The 15,879-nt window shown below is 37.6% G+C and overlaps 1 protein-coding gene across 2 annotated transcripts; it reads left to right on the forward strand.

Moving 5' to 3' along the window:
* Nucleotides 1-3,845: 3,845 nt before the first annotated feature.
* RGS18 (regulator of G protein signaling 18) lies at nt 3,846-14,410 on the forward strand. 2 transcript variants are annotated; one of them, XM_077824269.1, is made up of 6 exons: nt 3,846-3,994; nt 5,338-5,610; nt 6,320-6,421; nt 9,246-9,307; nt 10,459-10,625; nt 13,351-14,410. In XM_077824269.1, exons 2-6 carry the CDS (start codon nt 5,492-5,494, stop codon nt 13,609-13,611), a joined length of 711 nt encoding a protein of 236 aa, XP_077680395.1. In that variant the 5' UTR covers nt 3,846-3,994; nt 5,338-5,491; the 3' UTR covers nt 13,612-14,410. The 2 variants fall into 2 exon arrangements, with proteins under 2 accessions (XP_077680395.1, XP_077680394.1); XM_077824268.1 differs by lacking the exon at nt 3,846-3,994 and having other exon boundaries at nt 5,220-5,610.
* Nucleotides 14,411-15,879: the final 1,469 nt, after the last annotated feature.

Raw genomic sequence — 15,879 nt, forward strand, 5'->3', positions numbered from 1 at the left:
AGTCAGATAATATAAAATACTGTGAATTTGGGGAGGTTTTGGCTCCATAAACCAGTCTGGTTATTGATAACAGATATCAGAAAATATTTGAGGCATGTTTCTGCATAGAATCTAGCCACTGCTCCCTCCCTTCTACTACTCCTTATTGCTGCTGCTGAGAATGACATACACAAGAGCACAGAAGACCTGCCCACGTTTTCAGAAATGGCCTTTGGTGTTTGGGTGCTCAAATCCACAAAGCTGGCTTTCCATCACATTTGTGCCCTGTGGATTCTTCACTGCTGTCAAGGCTGAAATGACCCCCAGAGCAAGTTAGAGCAACCCTGAATTCTTATAGCACTCAGGATTATGTGCATACATCCTCTCACCCTGGAGTTTCCCAGGGAAAGCAGCATAGGGCCATTTACATCACCCTATGCAGCTTCTGTGCTAGGGGAATTCTGCCCCAGTGCCTTGCAACTCCTATACAACCCCTATCCACCACTAGGGCAGTCTATAATAGCCAAAGCAGAAGCCAAAATCAGCCCCTATTATTTAGGGCAGAATATAGGAAGGGAGGGGAAGAAAAATGTGACAGAATTGCATTTTCACACTGGTTGGGCAGCTGGGGAGCGTACACTGGAGCCTTTCAAAGGATGATGAAACTGCCATTGCAGTAGATATTTCCCAGGATACTCAGGTTGTGCCAGAATTCCTCCTGAAGCTCCACGTATGGGGCAGCCTTTCCACAGCCACTGCCTGGGCTGCAGTTAACAAAATACAGTCTGGGCTGTATGCAAATTGGGTATTTCATGGAGCTGGATTTAATATTAATTTTCCATTAATGAATGGATTAAAAATAAGAGTTGATGGTCATTCCATGGTTTCTTTCAATAATTCAGAATGAATTCTTAGGAGCTGCATATTACAGTGCCATATACTATATTCATGCTATTGGCATGCTTTACTAAACTAAAATTTCAAGACTCTACATTGTAACCTCCTTGCTCTAAGTCATTTAAAAGTCCTTTGGGCAAGCCATTCAAAATATACCATGGGAGAGAAACCAACACTGGGTTGGGCTTGGAACAGATGACTTAGTGGGTAAGGCCACCAGAAAGTAATTCGGTTATGGATGGAGTTTGATCTTATACACCTTTCTTAAATCCAGCTATATGAACTATTAAGTCTATAGTTGCCAGCATTTTTATTCATGAATTTAAATTACCATGAAATAAAATTGTGACAGATTAACATACACAAAGTATTACACACTCCTTAATAGGTGGGAAAGAGCTAAAATGTCACATATTAATTCGTCAGAAAATTTAAAACAAAGTTTGACTTTTTTCGTGACAGTCAGAAGCCATAACTAAAGGCTGCTATGTGGTTAACCCTAATTTACAATAAGCAGGATGTGATGTACAGACTAACACTGAAACTGGAAATACATGTTAAAAATGTAATTCTATCTCTCAAAGATTCATAGATATTAGAATGTGGTTTCTAACTGGGTATTTTCCACCCAACTTTTGTGACATACATTTCACATTAAGTACTTCTATGGCAATAAGCGATATGATGCAGAATCACAAAAGCGAACCTCTTTTTCTTCCCCTTTCTGGGAACTTTATATTCCTAATGGAAATATGTTGTCCTTTTCTCCTCACCACTTTGATTACCTCAGACCATCCCAACCCTGCTAAGGAGGCCTTTGGTGGATGTCTCTTCAAAACTCTTTACTGACCACATAGGGTCTTACTGAGTGATGATGAGGCCCTATCTTTTTCCCAAAGGTTGGCATGTCTCTACAGCACATGCAGCCCTAGTGTTATGGGGACCAAGAGTATAGGACTCAGTGTTAAACCTGGCTCCATTGCCTGGCTGTGCAGAAAACTAGAAGTAGACCAATGAGCTCACACTATAGTGTAATTTTTAATTGTATCTTGTAGACATTTTTGGTAGACATGTCTCTTGAGCTTATGCTCAAATAAATTGGTTAGTCTCTAAGGTGCCACAAGTACTCCTTTTCTTTTTGCGAATACAGACTAACACGGCTGCTACTCTGAAGCCAGGATAAACTACATGGTTTCACGTACTGCCACTGCTTGAGACATTGACTTAGTCTCTCTTCTGAAAAGTCACCGGAGTTTTACCTGATCATATATTTCTGTTTTTATTTTAACCCTGTTTAGCAAAGGTGGGCCATCACTGGACCTCTAGCAGAAACTCATCAAATCCTCCCCACACGATGGACTGCATCACAATAGCACCCTTGCCAAGGAGACTAGGACAAATATTTCTTCATAAGCATATCAAAGTTACCTGAAGAGTTGCAAGGCTTTTCTATGCTGTGACATGTCCAAATCCCACTTTCGCTGGGAGTGAGAAAATGAGATAGCTATTGAACTTGGATCACTGACATGGTCATACAGAACACTATTTGCAAGCTACCAGGTGGCTCAAAGTAACGGTAACCTGTAGCTGTCCCACATTGTGCTATGATCCTCGCACAGCTCCCAAACTATGCAGTTCAGACCTATTCAGCAAAAAGACAACAGACCTTGTAGGAACACATACATGTGAATAATTTAGAACATAATTCTGTGCTTGTGCTTCTCAGTCAGTACTGAAACAGGATCCTATCATGTGATTGAGGGGTACTGTTCTTTTTGGGGCTGATGCATCTTGAATGTGAGATAAAACCAAGATTCCTACGACACTATTTGAGAGAATATGGATGCTTACCCTGGCATCCTGGACAAATTCTAACTCAGGCAATGACATTCATCTGACCTAAATCCCCCCTGCAATTTATTTTTTTTAAGGTAGGCTTAACTTTTTCATCTAAGTTGTTTGTAGTTTTGCTGTGTTCTGCTAAACAGCTATTGTTTCACCCCAGAGACAGCAGCATTTTCATGGTGGATTAGATGATTTTTTGTTGACTGTGTACAAGGAAAATTCTTGAGATCCTTGGGGATGAAATGGAAGATATTATCACTATTATACTTTTAAATAGCATTTCAGAAGTAGTATGGTATTGCAGTAACATATATGTTTGTTCTTGCTCTAAGTGAATACTGAAGCACTTACATTATACAAAACTCAGGTATATATTATAATATCAGATAATGTGGATCAATCTGTGATAATTTTCCATATGCCTAAATCACAAAATGAATAATACCATGGTGTTCATATAATCCAAGACACAGCCAAACAGAAGGTTGTGTCTAATCCCAGTCTACAATCTCAATGATTCAAACTACTACTGATAGCTATATTCTCCAGTTACCTTCTTCTTAGCCAGTTCCCATGGCTTTGTTTTCAGGGTAACTGGGCAGTTTTTCAGGAGGGAAGATGATGGTCGGTGTGATCAAAACAAATATTCTGCTGTAAATTAATGAATCAGTGACTATTTAATGACAGGATTTTCTACAGAAAATATTTTTCTTTTTTAATTGGTGTAGAAAAATATCCACTGGTTTAAAAAAAAAATCTCTCCGATTTCTTGTGGGTACTTCATGGTAACACACAGATCCATCCAACCACTTGCAGGAATATTACTAGTAAAGCTCAACCTGGTTTAAATGGGTCACCCATTTGCCATGGTTTTGTGTCATTTAAAGAAACTTAAGCAGAACTCACTTTTTTAACAGCATCTGGCTTCCAGGCCAGCCGTCCATGCTGCACTGGGGCTGAATGCACAACACAGATTTCTTTATCAGTTTAAAAAAACACACACACATTTTCTAAGAAGTGTAAATAGTGTACTCACTCCCAAAGAAAATGATAAAAGCCTCATACATTTAAAAGAAGATTGGACAAGACACTGGAAAATGTATAGTAGAGAACAAAGTGAGATAGACAGGAGAATTGATTTGGGGGTTTAATAGGTCCTTTCCACCTCTAACTTCTGTGATACTATATTGGAATGCTTTGTTCCAGGCTTTTTCCAACATCACATTTTGATCAATCAACTATTTTTTCTTCTCGTCTGGTGTTTTCCCGCATGGTAAGCGCAGCAATCCATTTAATTGTATCTGTTTCAAAAACTATTAATGCATTTAAGTGGGGTTTTCTGTTATGCAGTAAGCAATTAACCAGAACTGCTAATACAGACAGATATATGGGAAAGGGTTGGGATTTTCCAAACTGATTCAATGAAGCAATTGATACATTTATCAGGAATGCAGTAAACTGTTCAGTTGTATAAAATTCCAATTCCTGATCTGCCATAAGATTCTAGGCAGCTTGCTTTTTAAAAACAAATCCAATTTATTATAGTGCATAGATCAAGGGATTGGGAATTGAGTAAGAGCCTTTTACTTCCAGGTAACTAATTCACACCTGGACCTGGATGTCTAGTTACCAAAATTAGTTTTCTAACCAGTGACTTTGGTGTCCATGTGAAACTGGTCATCGATAGCTACCTCCTGAAGGACATGAGTTCTCAAAGCAGCAAATCACCATCCCGACCCTGTAGTCAGTCTCAGAAGAAAAGCCCATGATTGTCTGAGCATGGAGTCTAAACATACTGCAGAGCCAGCACATGGAAGACAGTGCTGTAGCTCAGCAGAGAATTTCACCTACCCAGGGCTGCCAATACGGCCTTAAAACCAAAAATGTCAAATGTAGGTGCCTAAAATTAGGCATCTAAGCTTATATTTAGGTACTAAGGGTTGGATTTTTAAAGATATTTAAGTGATTTCAATGGTAGTTATGTTCCTAAATACCTTTGAGGACATGGGCACTCAGGTCCTACTTTTCAAAGAAGCTCATCATCTGTAGCTCCCATTGACTTCAATGGGATTTTGAGAGTCTCAACACTTCTGAAAAGTCACCCAAAAATAAAAAAATCTGTATTTTCAGAGATGCTGAGCAGCTCCAGCTTCTACTGATTTTAATGGGAGTTCTCAGCACCTCTGAGAACCAGGCCACTTTCAGTTAGTAACTAACATGGATTTATGTGCCTAGTGTTAGGCTCCCAAGATGGAAAATATTGGTCTAGATTTCTTTAAAAATTATTCTAAGAGCTTAAGATAATGTCATGTGTTATTTTTTGCAACACGGTGCTCCTCTGCAGACTTTCATAAAAATAATATAGAATTTTTATTTTTAAGTAAAGTATTTAGGGGGAAATGATGCTGACATCTAGCAAAATATCGTGTTCCACAAGCACTAACCATAAACTGCACTGTAGTAATAGCTGTATTTATCCTCCTGATCAACAGCCATTTTGCAAATTTTTAATCTCACTTCCCTAAGCGACAGCTTTAAGACAGAACTCTGCTTGTGTACGGGCAGCTTTCGTTACAGAGGAAGTGGAGAACCCCCTCTTTTCTGCTACCTGTTTAGGGCACCTCTCAACTACCAATTGAGAAGCAACTTGGAGTCACTTTCTGTGCATGTGTACCCTCCTGAACTGAAACATACAAGGTACAATAAATGGAACTGCTGCAAGCAAGCTAGAGAAGCATTTTGAGATCATCAGAATCCTTGTCAGAGGAAGATGGAGAATCCACTGTTTTTATTTCCCCATCTAAATATTTCCTCTTTGAAGGAGAAGGCCTATTGTAAAGGTATGAAATCCACAAATAAAGAGGAGACAAAAAAAGAAATCAAGACCAGGTAAGTTCCAAGGTTTTACTGATACTCTCAAGTGTTCTATGTAGACAAGGGATTATTATTGCATAGTTGATAAGTGTGAATTGAAGGCACAGTTCTTTGTATTTGTGACAGATATCTGTAAAAATTAATGAACTGCTAGACTGGAAATGTACACATAAAATATTCATTTACCAAGGGAATACTTTTTAAGGGCAAGAATAAGAAGCAAATCAAATAATATATCAAGCAAAACAAACAAGAAAGAGGAGTTATTAAGGTGAAGCTTAGAGAAATAATTTTTGAAAATCTGACTAACTTTAATCCATGAAAGTTTCTTTTTAGCAGCTACAATTGATGGGAGGAAAAGCATTTTTTCATCCTTTATTAAGAATGAACAGAAGATGTTGACCCACTCTTACAGATTCATCAGCATTAACCCCCCTAAAAAACCTATCTTCAAAATAAATGGGGAAAAATAAGCCTGAAAATGAAGACATTCATTACCCTTTTATACGTAAATAATTTGATATGCTTCAATATTTAAATGTATGGAAAGATATAAGGAGGAAATTCATTAATCTGCATGACAAATAAAGAGAAATAGCACCAACATTAGTGTAACTGTGTGTATGAGGAAATGATCAACTATGCCGAGAGAAAAATTAGTCAAAGAGGAACATTTTAAAACTTTCACAAAGGTTGCTTTAAAGCTGCTAAAACTCTCTTGCAGGTCTAAGGAAAAGAGAAATAGGCTGAGCCTTCTCCTGCAAAAGGCTGAATTCCATGAAAGTGTCAGTCTTGAGAAATTTGAGAACTTGACAAAAGCTTCAAGGTGAGCATTGTAAAATATAAAGAGACTGAGAATTCCTATCAGAAAATGGCCGTCTCTGCTTTGGCGTGTACATTCAAGCTTTGCATCGAATAATGCTTTTAAGATCTATATTATTTTAAAGTTTAGCATAATGCAATGCAAGTTATCTAACCTGGAATACATACAGTATATATAAAGTTTGCTAACAAAGAGTGTTTTTGCACTCCAGTGGGCCAGACTGTGATACTGTTATTCACAGAGAACAGTACTTTAGTCCCCAGTAGTCCCATAGACTTCAAAAGGACTATTTCATGTATAAAGTATTATTCAGAATGAATATGATCATAATCTAATCCACAGGTTTATTTAACTCTATGATACATCAAGTTTTCCTCAATTGGGGGAAGGGGGAAAAGGGCAGGGATGAAAGAAAATATACTGGGTACTCTTCATATCACCAATAATTTTCATGTAATCTAGGCCCAGTGGAATTTGTCCTTGTGTACCTAGTGCTTATGGGCCAGTTTATTTTTATTGTTTATTTTTTATATGTAGTACCAGATAGTCCCACCTTTATTCACATTGATGAGCACCTTAGTTTGCAAGTCACCCCACTGATTGTAAGGTGGCACGCTCAGGCCCTTTTATAGCTGACAAACATTTCTGTTTCCTTGGAAATCTTATGGTTTCTGAGAAAGATCTCCTTTGAAATAATTTAGTGACCAATGACCCTGTTGACATAAACCTCCAAGTGTCCTCATAAAAGCTCTGAGTGTACAATATCATGCTGTACTATTTCCCTTACAAATCCCTAGCATGAAATGCAGGCTCCAACAAAGCCATTGGGAAGTTTGCCAGGGACTACAGTTTTGCCAGGGTTTCACTGGTAATTTGTTTGAGAATTGCCTCTGCAGCTCCCTGCTGTTGGGAAACCACAAAAACTCCATGGCCAAAAAAGTTCCATCCTTTCCACCACAGACAGTTTCAGAGCATCTAATGACTTCTATTTGTTTTCCTCTTCTTTCTTTTCATTCTTTTTTTTATTAATCCTAACCAGTTTGGACAAGAATTCAGGCTTCCAGCAGTGAATAACATGCCAGGGGAAGCTGTCCTTTTTTTGACCAGAACACTGCCTGTTTGAGGGTATTCACTGTTTGAGTAACTGCTATCTTCACTTTTCAAGACCATACTGAGTGGGACAATGGGCTGAAAAGTATCTTTATGGAGGAGGCTCTCAAGGCCTAAACTATGTTTCTGGGTCTATAATAAAGGTTCCCAGTGGGCTGAAACCTAAGCACTTGAATCTATCCATCTAGGTATTTGTACTATGTTTACTACTATAATATCCAAGCACTTAAAAAATCCAAAGAATAAAATCCAGCATACATTCAAATATTCTTCTTTCCACACAAGAATTGGCAGGGTGGTTCATTTGTTAGCTGGATTTGGGTGGATTTGGGTTTATGTTCCCCATCTCCCCTTCGTTGTTGGTAAGAGAAGGCTAAGCTGAAAAAGTGAGTTATGCACTTTATTCAGAGATCCAGGGCCATTCTAATTAACTGCAGAAGTGACCCAGATGCCTAGAAAACTTTTCCTACCACTCTTTTTGGAGGTCAAAAGACATCCAAACTTTATTCTCTATTGGGAAGGAATTGGGTCCAGTTCAGTGTTGTGGTGGTAAAAAAGAAGGGGGGTAGACTAACCTAAATTAAACTCCATATTCCCCAAATGAGAAGTGGGCAAACTCAGTTTATCTTGACTACACTATTGATCCCAAGACACTGGACTGAGAACCAAATCAGGTCTCCTGACTCCATGTCCAGCTCTACCACAAATCTACTGTGTGACTTCAGGCAAGTTACTCCACCTCTTCGTGCCTCAGTTTTTCTATCTGGGGATAATGAGACCAATTTTCATTTGTACATGCTTTTAGCTCTGCAGAGGAAAACTGCTATGTGGTAAGTATATTATTCAGAAATTGACTAAATATATTGATCTTCAGATTCAGACTTAGGACCAGGTTCAGAGTCCTGGTACAATGTCGCCTCAGACCCTACTCCATTTCTTTTTTCAGAAATGAAAATACAACCTAGCTGTGTGTTCAGGATTAATCTATCAAGTGTTACAAAAGTAATTTTACAAACGTTTTTATCAAGAGATGTGAAATAGTTTGTCTCCATTGTCCTAAACAGTGGAAAGTTTGAGATCAATGAAGAATACATGCAGCTTGACATATTTGATAAAGAATACATGGAGTTTTATAAAAAGAACCCAGTCTCTCAAAATAACATGACATTTGAAAAATGTTTGTGGTAAACAAACCAGGCTACGTGTGTTATTACCTTATGAGACTATTGTCTTTACCATGCTGTGGTGACTTTGTGTTCAAACTGTTGAATTTCCTGTATTCTGTTAAAAATAGATCATGGTAACATAGCCTCGGACAGATTGCAATCAAAATCACATCTCTGAAAGAATATGTCAGTTTAGCTACTAAGCCGTTCTGTTTTCAAAGTTAAAAAAGTACTTGACCTGGTTTGCTTATGATCTTTACCCTTGCATGATGTAAATTTTCCTTAAAGATTTGGAGCACAATGCAAACAAGCACTCAAGACATAATGCTCTGCTTTAAACATTTTCTCTAACAAGTGTTATTTCAATGGGCAAAACATCAACCAAATTTTTGAAGTCTCTAGCAGATAGAACTTATTTTCTAAAATAATCTAATCAGACAGCTTGTGCAATAAGACAAAGTGAGAGAAATAGCAGGTAATATATATTACAATAGCTTCATAAATACACAAAACACACACTTCATGAGAAGCACTTTTTGTGTTTTGTACAGTGTGCCCCCTGAAGAAGCAGTGAGATGGGGTGAATCCTTTGACAAACTGCTTTCCCAGAAAGGTTAGTAGTGTTTTCTTGATGGGAACTGACATTTTAGAGTAAGTGTGAAAAATCAAATAGATGCTTGGAGAATTTTGCTACATACATGAGGCTGGATAAAGCACCCTGAGGCATATTTAGGCTATAATGGAGGTGTAGAAGACAAAGATTTGCCGGCAGATTTGGCAGGCCATGCTGGACATGACCAAGGTGTTAATACCAATGTTTACATCAAATGCCATCTTTGATTGCAACATTGCTAAAATGTTCATGGAGGGCAAGAACAAAGGCCCAGGGATGGATATAGACAAAACAGACAAAAGTGGTCAGCCACCCATGACACGTATAATTGCCTAATGCCTGACACTTAAGTTACTGATAAAAGGCTTGTTTCTTTTCCTCCCTTTAAAGATAAATGCTGTACATAGCAAAAACGAGTCTTCCAGTATAGTGGTGACCATTACAATCTTTACAATTTTCCCATTGCAGGTAATTGACAGTAATAACATTCCAGTTATTTCTGCACATCAAGTATATTTAATAAAGGGGATACCATGAACAACTTGGCAATGATAATTATATGCAAAGAAAATTGTAAAGGTTCTATTTACGTTATCTTTTAAACTATCTTCTGAATTAGGCTAATTTCTGGGAAACAGCCTATTTGTGAATATAGTCAAGATTTAAATGGCATTTGAGGCATCCTAAGTCTGATTTAGAAGCAAAACTAAGGCCAAAATGGTCAATAATGGCCACATTTTTGGGTGCCTCTGGTTTTTGAGTTCTCAACTTGTGACCACGTATGGTCTGTTTTTTTAAAGATTCTGAGCATCCATAGTTGATATTAAGATCAAGTGGAGTTATGTGGGTCGGCATCTTTTAAAATTAGGCCCTGTGTGTCCCAAAGGGGGCATCCAAAATCAAAGGCCATATTTAAAATTTATGCCTAAAGCCTGATATCAATACCTCTGCACTGACTGCAAAACAATTAAATTGCACTTATTTTGTGATGTAAAAGAAAAGTCTGTAATATGAAGTCACAGAAGAGTTCAAAATGAGACCAAACATGTGTTGTTACATAATTTAAACAGAGGAACTATGTTCTAGTGTCTAAGAGGGATGGTCTTTTAATGCTTCTGTGAATTAAAGCAATACAATGCTCCCTTTTATAGCCGGACTGGATGCCTTTACAAGGTTTCTGAAAACTGAGTTCAGCGAGGAGAACATTGAGTTTTGGATAGCCTGTGAGGATTATAAGAAGAACAAAACATCTCATCAACTTCTTCCTAAAGCCAAGACAATTTATGAGACGTTCATAAGAAAAGATGCTCCAAAAGAGGTACAGTAAAAACTGAAGATATACAGTTCTTGATACAAGCTGCCTCTGATAGAATCTGCCTTTCATAAATGCATACACAGAATCATCATCCATTCAGCCATGAAGGTCAACATTTGATGAAGTTGCAGTAGTTTATCATGTGTACCTTGCCACAGGAATGCTGCATCTTAAATATCAAATAACTGCTTTGGAAGAAAGTATGGGACCCAACACCCACAGAACTTTCTCTTTCTCTCTCCCCTCACCCTGCCCCCATGTTATTCTTTTAACCCTACAAAAAAGACCATAGGTGTAAATATGTCATGCTAGTTAAAGGAATTTTCAAACTTCTCATTGCTATATACAGACATCTGATTTAACATCATGTTGAATAAATTTAAGGTATGTTGTCACAATAATGCACACACCCAACAGTAACAGTCATTTGTCAAACAGTGTTTTGTGTACATTTAACTTTGCTTCTAGAACAGTACAATTATTCTGCCTGTTAAACCAGCATTACAGATTATTATATTGCTGAGATTTCTGATGATTTCTTTAATATGCCAAATGAATAAACAAAATCAATAAATTAAACATACCCTTCAAGGTAATAATTATAACATTTTAAGCAGAGAAAAGACTTGATTGGCATAGGTTTGGGATTTTTTTGTTTGTTTTATTTTTTCTGAAGGAATCTCTGAGTGATGAGTCTATAGTATGGTATGTTATAAACAAACACATACAAGATACATTGGGACTGATTCTCATTTACACTGCTCTGGAAGTGTAAAAGGCTTTTAAAGTGGATGCAAATTATATTAAACTGTCAGAGTGTTGTAAAGAGCCCTTTGTGTAAATGAATATAATAATTATTTTCCTTGCACTAGCAGGAGGATGGACTGACTGGCAGATGATAAACTCCCACTAAAGTCAGTGAGGGTTTGGCTGAGTAATGACTTGAAGATCAGGCCCCTAACAAGCCTTTTGCATCTCTATTACCTATTATTCTATATAACAGTAAGAACAGGTGGATTGCCTGTGCTCCTATTTTCTGTGTTCTTTTCTTATTGTTGGTAGAGAAAATGTTAAATGTTGGCAAATCTAAACAATCATCTGCTGATGTAGTGCAGAAAAAAGTATCACTGCTCAGTCCAAGAAAGTGATTTAAAGAATGGTACAAATTAGGCTCATAATTCCCTCTGTGTGATCTCGGGGCTTACCACTGCTCCTGCCAAGGCAGAGAACCTATTGTTTGGTCTACTCTCAAAGAGTAATGGCCCCATCCTATAAGATGCTGAGTGGTTTCAACAACCTTTTACATTCTATCATGCAGCACCTTCCAGGATCAGGCCCTGCGTGAATCTGAGGAGTTTTGAATTTTCTAAAGAGGAATACTGTTTTGCCAGTGTGCCATTCTACCAACTGCTTGGGTGGACACCAAGCTATAGCAAGAACTATTGATACAGCATCCCTAAAAGCTCCCTTCATTTTATATATTGTTCATAGGTTATCTTGCTACACTGATAACCTGTAAGGGATGAACAGGAAGGAAGGAACCTAGAGCACAGGTGGTGGAAATCACACATTGCCCGATAGTGTCATACTGACCAGTTAACTGATATGCTGTTACTTTGATACCAGCAAAGACGGGATTGTTGTTCTCCGCTATACCGTCCCTTATGTGTTGGGCCTTGTGTATCCTCTTGTCTTGCTTCAACCCAGCTGTTGAGATCAGCTGGGATGCTCAAGCTGACTGCCTGTAGATTTGTTCATTGGTGTGTTGAGAACTCTCATTAAAGAGCCCTCAATTTTGGAACTTGTTTCCACCAACAGAAATTACGTTTACTGTCCAGCAGGGCATATTAAAAGGCCTTTTCTGAGAGGATAGTTAGGAAGGTTCTGAAAATTTGTGGACTTCGTCGTTTAATTATCATTAACTGATTTTCAGTTTTCACATACACACTATGTGTTGTTATATTTTTGTAAATGCACCAAGAGGAATTTGAAAAATATAAAATAAATAAGTTACAGAAGACATTCTTGAAGCTATATGGAACTTACTAATTTCTAAATTATGTGCTGCATATACCACTATTGTGGATCTAAACATAATCCTTATACTAATCCACAACTCCATGAGAATAGCCAATAGTAATATATAATTGTATTTAAGCTGTAACCAAAAAACTCTTGGATATGCCTTTTTTCCCCTCCAAAGTAGTCAAAATCCATTAGAAAATAATTTTGCTGCACACTTTAATCATTAGAATATTCTAACCTTCGTGTTACTAATGCTCCACAGAAATGAAAGATTAAAACAGTATCTGGTCAATTTAGATGATATAAAGCTCTGAACCTGCAAGACTGAGTGTCCTTGATTCCGGTTGGCTTCAGTGGGAATTCAGATACCTCGTACTTTGCAGGACTGGGCACAAAATCTCTCTGTGCCAGTATCAGCAGCAAATGTACAGTGGGTACCATTAGAAAGTCAGCCCTAAACAAAAGGTACCACCAAAAAGTGACATATTTTTCATTATCAGTTTTCCCCTGTTCTTAGTCGAGATCTGTGGTGATTCCTTGGTAGCAGTTAACAAATGCTGACTCAGTGGATTTCACAATACTTATTATATGCAATTAAAAGTATTTTTAGTAGAAAGTGGTTTTCCCAAGTTAAGTATTACTGTTATTAATGACCATATATAAAATGAATTAATGTACTGCATGTTTTTTTGGCCTTTTCCAGGTTAATCTTGACTTCCACACGAAAGAAGTCACTGCTCAGAACATTACTCACCCTACAATGGACAGCTTTGATGTAGCACAGGCCAAAGTCTACAGGCTGATGGAACAAGACAGTTACCCCCGCTTCCTGAGAGCTAGCATGTATTTAGACCTGATTAAGGGAAGGGAGCAGTCTGGCCATCCTGCTCTTAGAAGGCGATCACGCTCTTTTACCTTCAATGAGTTCCAAGATGTGCAATCAGACTTTACCATTTGGTTATAAAGAAATTTAACCTCCTTGGATTCTAACTAATGTAGCAAAGTATAATACACAGCATCCTAAACACAAACCTTCAGCTGGTGCAAATGAGTAGATCCATTGGTGCAAATGGTGTTACATGTATTTACCCCACTGAAGGACCTGGCTCAGAAAGCTGTAGTCAGTGATTAATTTAACTTATTGTAAAGAGATATGTAGCATATTGGCAAGATGTGTTAGATGTAATGTATTCAGACAAGATATTATGCCTTTTAAACTCAACTAGGAGAACATATGAATTCTTTCCACAAAATCATATCTAACAGTGAGAACTTTAAACTTTATCTAAAAATACTATTTTAAAAAAATTTGAAAAATTCATCCTCTCTCCTGGGTCCATCGTATTTAGAAAACATAATGTTGTCACCATCAAAGTCTTTACACTTATCGTTTGCACATAATTAATGTTACTGCAATAGTTCCTACACTAAACACAGGTTTTGTACCACAAGCACACAGAAACATTAATTAAGCAAAAGGTAAAAATGTGATGATTTTTAACTACAGCCATTATATAACTGAAGACCTTTAACTACTGCATATTTTAATAGGAAAATGCCTATTTAATTAATTTTATAGTACTACATTTTATGGAATTTTCTTATTACATTTCTCTGTTCTCTCTATTTAAATTAAGCTGAATAGTTTAGTCTTTGCACTCAAATATTTGTATTATATTATTTGCAGCTAAATGAACAGCAATAAAGGGACAAGACTAAGCAATTTAGTACATCTTTATGTCATTAAATACCAGTTGAATGAACTTTTAATTTGCCATTCATTTGTAAATTTTGTGTCATCCCAGCTTCTCTGCTAAACTTTGAGGGACAAATTCTGGCAATCTTTGGGATAACACGCAAGTGGGGATATGCTACAACTGTAAGGTCAGTGAATATAGGCCTCCATTCAGCAAAGCACTTAAGCTCATATTAAGCACTTTAATGGGTCTTACACACATATTTTTTAAGCATGTGCTTAAGTGTTTTGTTGAATTGGGGACGGAAGCAGGATTAATTTATACAGAATGTGGGTGGATGTTACTAGTCATGGACTTATAGCACTTTTGTCCCAAACACTTGCACCGTGACCATTACGTTCCACTTGGTGTTTGCCCCTTTACTGGGGAAGTTCTCTGGGAGACTGCATTTCTCAGAATTAGACCCAGAACATCTTTGATTGGGTCTCCCTTGCTGTATCGAGCTGCTGGTTCTGCCACTGTAATTCTTGTATATGTGCAAAATCTTTCCCCTCATTCAAAATCTTTATTTAACCAAGTAAACTCCTTTTGGGGAAAAGTCTTCATTTAAAATAGGGACCTGGGTAAGGTGTCTCACTACTGCTTTGCATGACTTGCTGTAGTGGTCACTGGCAGCCTAGCACGAGTAGCCAACCTTCTTCTCTGATTCTGCAAACATGCACACACACATAAATAATTTAGAGACATAAGTAGTGCCATTGAAATGGAGGGAAAGAGAATGAACCTAATGTGACGGATGTTAGTCATGTTGCTCAATGTACTAATGGAAGGCACTCAAGTCCTATGATGAGAGGGATATAAGAACCTATATAGAACAGAATAGAACCACTTGCTTCCAAGTTGTAATGGGCCTACTCACATCTCTAAAGTTACTCAACTGTTGAGGTGCTTGTAGGTTCAGAACCGTGGCTAGCATAAGACGAGGGCACATTACAAAAAGAAAATAAATGGCCAATGAACAGATTCCTAATGAAAAATTATACTGATCTACTATATTAAGGAGCTTATTTGAGGAGACAAGACAAGTTTTTGCAAAGCTAGTATATCAGGGAATGAAAGTGAAACCACTTTAATCAGTTGTCATTGAGAAACAAGACCAGATGTTCACGGAGCCCGTGTTCTAGTAAGTGCTAAAGCTCTGATTTTTAAAGGTATTTCAGGTATTTCAATGGGAGTTAGGTGCTCAAAATGCCTAGGCACTTTTGAAAATCCCACCAGGCACCTACCTGCGTCTTTAGGTGTTCAACACATTTTAAAATCTGCCCCTAAATTCCTATGGCTTTTATTTTGAAGGGATAATCTTAAGAATAACAGTCAAGTCTTGTCTGAGTTTGAAGTAGGAGATCTTGATGGGGATGCAGTTCCACTTGTTAAATTAGGTCTCTACAGGGAAATGAGAGGAGGAAGGGAGAGTTTACCTTTTAAAATCTTTACTATTCAAGTCATCCTCACAGCCCCATCATTGGCATGTGTCA

Source organism: Eretmochelys imbricata, chromosome 8, assembly GCF_965152235.1.
Source record: "Eretmochelys imbricata isolate rEreImb1 chromosome 8, rEreImb1.hap1, whole genome shotgun sequence".
NCBI classification, from domain to species: domain Eukaryota; kingdom Metazoa; phylum Chordata; order Testudines; family Cheloniidae; genus Eretmochelys; species Eretmochelys imbricata.